The 5911-nt window shown below is 27.1% G+C and overlaps 1 protein-coding gene across 1 annotated transcript; it reads right to left on the minus strand.

The window, feature by feature from the left end:
• Window positions 1-288: 288 nt before the first annotated feature.
• On the minus strand, window positions 289-5460 carry LOC121392141 (ankyrin repeat domain-containing protein 29-like; the record flags this gene model as incomplete). Its single annotated transcript, XM_041523498.1, has 5 exons — window positions 5443-5460; window positions 2873-2971; window positions 1811-1909; window positions 1352-1450; window positions 289-387 (listed from the first exon to the last, which is right to left on the minus strand). Coding segments are annotated over exons 1-5 (414 nt in total), but the record flags the coding sequence as incomplete, so codon positions are not given.
• Between the last annotated feature and the right edge of the window lie 451 nt (window positions 5461-5911).

Genomic DNA, 5911 nt, shown 5'->3' on the forward strand with positions numbered 1-5911 from the left:
AATAACACTTATAAAGGCATATACATTACATAAAAACATAACGTTTGTATAAAAATGATCATTAAAGCCTTATACTTTTGTAATTATCTTGGCACAACAAAACTAAAAGTAGGATGATGAAAATACATCATAGTGTACTTACACCAATGCTACCTCCTATATCATATACTGTTTAAGGTAAGGTACAATTGTCTTGTATCATTATAATGTTGATGCTATGTCTTGTCTAATAGTTACTATCCATTAACACAGCTTGAAAATTACACTTCATTTTTTGGTCCAAATTACCTTAATAACAATATTGATATCAGCATTTTGGTTGACTAATACATCGACAATATCTGCATATCCTTTGTCACTTGCATAATGAAGGGCTGACCATCCTCTCTATTAAAGAAAACATACAAATAATCAATTGTAATATAAAACTATTAACTCTATAATAACAGTACAAACATACAGACCTTATCTTTTGTCTTATCTCTCTACTTTGTCATTATCATTATAAAATATTTCATTCGTATATCATGTAAATGTAAGTCACGTTATACATGAAGGACATGACTACATCTATTACTAATAAATCTTCATTACTTAAATAACTGTTTTAACACTAATTTATGCAAGATGGCTTAAATTATATAATATTACAATGTCATCTAAGGAACTGGAAAACAACAAGCAAACAGAAAAAATATTAGAATATACTGTTAAGTCAATGTTCTAACTGACAATAATATAACATGTAGTTATTTATGTTGCTTAGTATATCAACAATCATCATCTTTGTCCTTCCATATGACTTTTTAATTATATTATTTACAAGTCTACTACAATAACAAGCATTACCTCTGTCTGACAGTTATTGTATCTGACAAACTATAGATCTTCAACAGTCTGTACACTAAAAAAGGCTGGCTATTTTTAATTGTGGATTTGTCAAATGGCAAAAAGTACACTAATTATAGCTGAGCAATATACTGGACACTTCAATTTTAAACAATTTAAATTGAATAGTTCAATGTTAAAAAGACAACTAATACTTCAATTCATGTCCTTTACTGCTATTTTAGTCTGAGTATATGATACAACTATGGAAAATTTATGGTGATGTCAATATGTAGGTAAATTGGTTAATACACATCTTATAAAAACACTTTTTATTAACATTGTGATTAGAGCTTTGTATCCCTTTCCAATATTCATTATATTTGACGTATTCTTAAAGACAATATTTCAAACTTTATTATAATAGTATAACAACTACTGCCACTTTTAGCAAAAGAAGTTACATTTTAATTTCTCTTATACAGCTTTTATCATATAACATATTATATACATGAACACTTACTTTGTTGACAATGTCTAGATTGGCTCCTTTATGGGTTAAAATTAAAACAACATCTTTGTGTCCACTCATTGCTGCTAACATGGTTGGAGTAGATCCATCCTAAATATATTATAATAACTACATTAACATAAACTAAGACAATATATCATAACATCTGTACATTATCTATATACCAATAAAACTATACATAAGTACAGCATTAACATTATAGCCACTCGTTCAAATAATCATTAAAGCCTTATACTTTTGTAATTATCTTGGCACAAACAAAACTAAAAGTAGGATGAAGAAAATACATCATAGTGTACTTACACCAATGCTACCTCCTATATCATATACTGTTTAAGGTAAGGTACAATTGTCTTGTATCATTATAATGTTGATGCTATGTCTTGTCTAATAGTTACTATCCATTAACACAGCTTGAAAATTACACTTCCTTTTTTTGGTCCAAATTACCTTAATAACAATATTGATATTAGCATTTTGGTTGACTAATACATCGACAATATCTGCATATCCTTTGTCACTTGCATAATGAAGGGCTGACCATCCTCTCTATTAAAGAAAACATACAAATAATCAATTGTAATATAAAACTATTAACTCTACAATAACAGTACAAACATACAGACCTTATCTTTTGTCTTATCTCTTTACTTTGTCATTATCACTACAACATATTACATTCGTATATTGTGTAAATGTAAGTCACGTTATACATGAAGGACATGACTACATCTATTACTAATAAATCTTCATTACTTAAATAACTGTTTTAACACTAATTTATGCAAGATGGCTTAAATTATATATAGTTACAATGTAATCTAAGGGACTGGAAAACAACAAGCAAACAGAAAAAATACTAGAATATACTATTAAGTCAATGTTCTAACTGACAATAATATAACATGTAGTTATTTATGTTGCTTAGTATATCAACAATCATCATCTTTGTCCTTCCATATGACTTTTTAATTATATTATTTACAAGTCTACTACAATAACAAGCATTACCTCTGTCTGACAGTTATTGTATCTGACAAACTATAGATCTTCAACAGTCTGTACACTAAAAAAGGCTGGCTATTTTTAATTGTGGATTTGTCAAAATGGCAAAAAGTACACTAATTATAGCTGAGCAATATACTGGACACTTCAATTTTAAACAATTTAAATTGAATAGTTCAATGTTAAACAGACAACTAATACTTCAATTCATGTCCTTTACTGTTATTTTAGTCTGAGCATATGATACAACTATGGAAAATTTATGGTGATGTCAATATGTAGGTAAATTGGTTAATACACATCTTATAAAAAACACTTTTTATTAACATTGTGATAAGAGCTTTGTATCCTTTTCCAATATTCATTATATTTGACGTATTCTTAAAGACAATATTTCAAACTTTATTATAATAGTATAACAACTACTGCCACTTTTAGCAAAAGAAGTTACATTTTAATTTCTCTTATACAGCTTTTATCATATAACATATATACATGAACACTTACTTTGTTGACAATGTCTAGATTGGCTCCTTCATGGGTTAAAATTAAAACAACATCTTTGTGTCCACTCATTGCTGCTAACATGGTTGGAGTAGATCCATCCTAAAATATTATAATAACTACATTAACATAAACTAAGACAATATATCATAACATCTGTACATTATCTATATACCAATAAAGCTATACATAAGTACAGCATTAACATTATAGCCACTCGTTCAAAATGATCATTAAAGCCTTATACAATAGATGTGAAAAAATAAAACAATAGGGTAAAAAATGTCAATGTCAAATTCAATGCACTTAAGATTTATACTACATTATATCACACATACAAAGTATTATATTGTAAAGGACACATTCAGATGATAAGAAATCATAGCACAATAGATGTAGAAAAAAAAAACCAATAGAGTAAACAAATATCAACACAACATTCAACTTAGGATTTACATTTATTAAAATTATATTACATTACTGATTTATTGACCTCTCTTTATATTAATGATTCTTGTCACATCCTCTGTATTTGATTACAACTAATTAATTCATGATAATTGATTCTCACATTGAAGCTACTAGTTACAATGTTAAGTGTTAAAAAATCAAAATAAGGCCTCAAAAAGTACATAACACAAACAGAACAATAAGAAGAATGTAGAAAACATAGTTCTGTACACCAGTGCTATTAATTGTCTGATATACTTGTTTAAGTACAGTTGTCTTGTGTCATTATAATGTTTAAGTTATATCTTGTCTAATAGTTACTATCAATTAACAAAGCTAAATGATTACAGTTTGTTCTCATGATCAAAATTACCTTAGTAACAATATTCATATCAGCATTATGGTTAAGTAATACTTCAACAACGTCTGTATAGCCTTTGTAACTTGCATAATGAAGGGCTGCCCATCCTCTCTATTATAAAAACAAACTAATAATAAACTACAAAAATGAAACTGCTAACATTCTACAATAACAATAAAAAATGTGGACCTTGTTTCTTGTCTTATATCTTTCTACTTTGTCATTGTCATTATAATATGATACATTCATACATTGTCTACATATAAGTCATATTTTACATGTAGGACTAGACTACATATATTATTAATAAGACTTTATTACTTGAATAAACTTTTAACACTAATTTAAACCAGATAAGTTGAAGTATATACATGACAGTAAATCTGAGGGACTGGTACATAACATGTAAACAGAAAATTATTAGAATTTAGGACTATACTATTAAGTAAACAGTCCAGCTGACAAAAATATAACATTTAGCTCTTTAAGTTGCTCAGCATATAAAATATGGTGAACAAACAATGAATAACAAACATAAGTTATACTTCTCCTTCTTTGATAAAGTCATAATACTCAAACTACTTCTGTTAGTTACTTTGTTTACTTAATCAGTAAGAAAACAAAATGAAAATAAAAACTAGTGTTAGTCAAATTCAAAGAAGATACTTTTAGACTAGTGATTCATCTAATAAGTGTTAGATTTCAATGTAAAATGATAAAATAGATTTACCTCATCTGTTGTATTTACATCATCTCCTCTAACAAGAGTATCTTCTACCTGTAACAAGTACCCTTTCTTAGCAGATTCAATTAGACTATAATTCTATGGTAAAAGAAAAAGTATTATGACAGGATTTCCTTAACCTAGAGATAAACATCTTCAATATAGTGCCAAAAGTAATCTCACTCAAGGATATATCTTGGGCTAAAAGCAAACTAACTTACATCATTATATTATCTTGCAATATCATTTAACATATCAAAAAATTGTGACAATAACTTTACAAATATATATTCCTTATAAATAATGTTCCATAACTGCTTGATGTCTTATGCAGTATAGATATAAATATTATGTATGTAATTTACCAACTGTAAAAAGAACATTAGTGTCTTAAAACAACAAAAATTAAATGAAACAAATAAAAACAGGAAAGGCTTAAAAAAATTTGGACAAAACATAATTTGTAGTTAGCATAATTTTAATTTCGCAAACTAAATATAACTTTACTCATATGAGGTTTATATATATATATATATAGTACTTTATAAATTTATATAGTACTTTTTACATCACATTGTGTGATGTGTTTACTTAAACACCTGATAACTACTAATTAATTTAGTTACGGATTTAAAGTTGTTGCTGAAAATGGATAACAGAACAAACACAGTTTGGGTTATTATAATGTTATTGTATTATTTTACTAAACAATGAAATAGTATGTATAGATAGATAGATATAGATAGATAGATAGATAGATAGATAGATATAGATTAGATAGATAGATGGATGGATGAATGGATGGATAGATAGATAGATAGATATTATATATATATATATATATACATATATCTATATATATATATAATATATATATATTATATATATATCATATATATTATTTGAAGCTGACCATGTTATTTGTAAGGTATAACATGTTTTGTTCAAGTAAGTACATTGATAACTTCTTATTTCATATACCACTACTTATACTTTTACACAGTAATATAATATAGTTAAGAATTATGATGTACTTACCAAGTCCAGCTGGTCCATGATAACAGCTGAAATGCATAAACTCACCAACAACAAGAATCATTTACAAATGATATTTCCTCAATAAAAGAATCCTTGGAACTTCAAATTAACAACTGCTGTAAGAAGTCATTTTATATGATGTTCAAAAATTAGGAGTTTAGCATTAAAAAATATGTGATCCCAAGTTTATGAAAATATCACATCATGACAATGTTCAGGAAAAAGTGAATGCCGAACTGTGTAATGACAACTGGCATCATATGAAGATTTCCCCCATAGTCTACCACATATATAGTATATTTGCATTGTTAAGACAACAATAGTGGTGACAATGTATTACAGCTTTTGAAAGTAGCAGTCAGTACATATATATAGTCTAAAATCACATACTTTCATTGACAACTTTTACTGTTATAGATGAACTTCTGTCAGTTGGTCAACCTCTGTCTCATACTACTGACTATGGAAT

Source organism: Gigantopelta aegis, unplaced genomic scaffold, assembly GCF_016097555.1.
Source record: "Gigantopelta aegis isolate Gae_Host unplaced genomic scaffold, Gae_host_genome ctg3405_pilon_pilon, whole genome shotgun sequence".
NCBI classification, from domain to species: domain Eukaryota; kingdom Metazoa; phylum Mollusca; class Gastropoda; order Neomphalida; family Peltospiridae; genus Gigantopelta; species Gigantopelta aegis.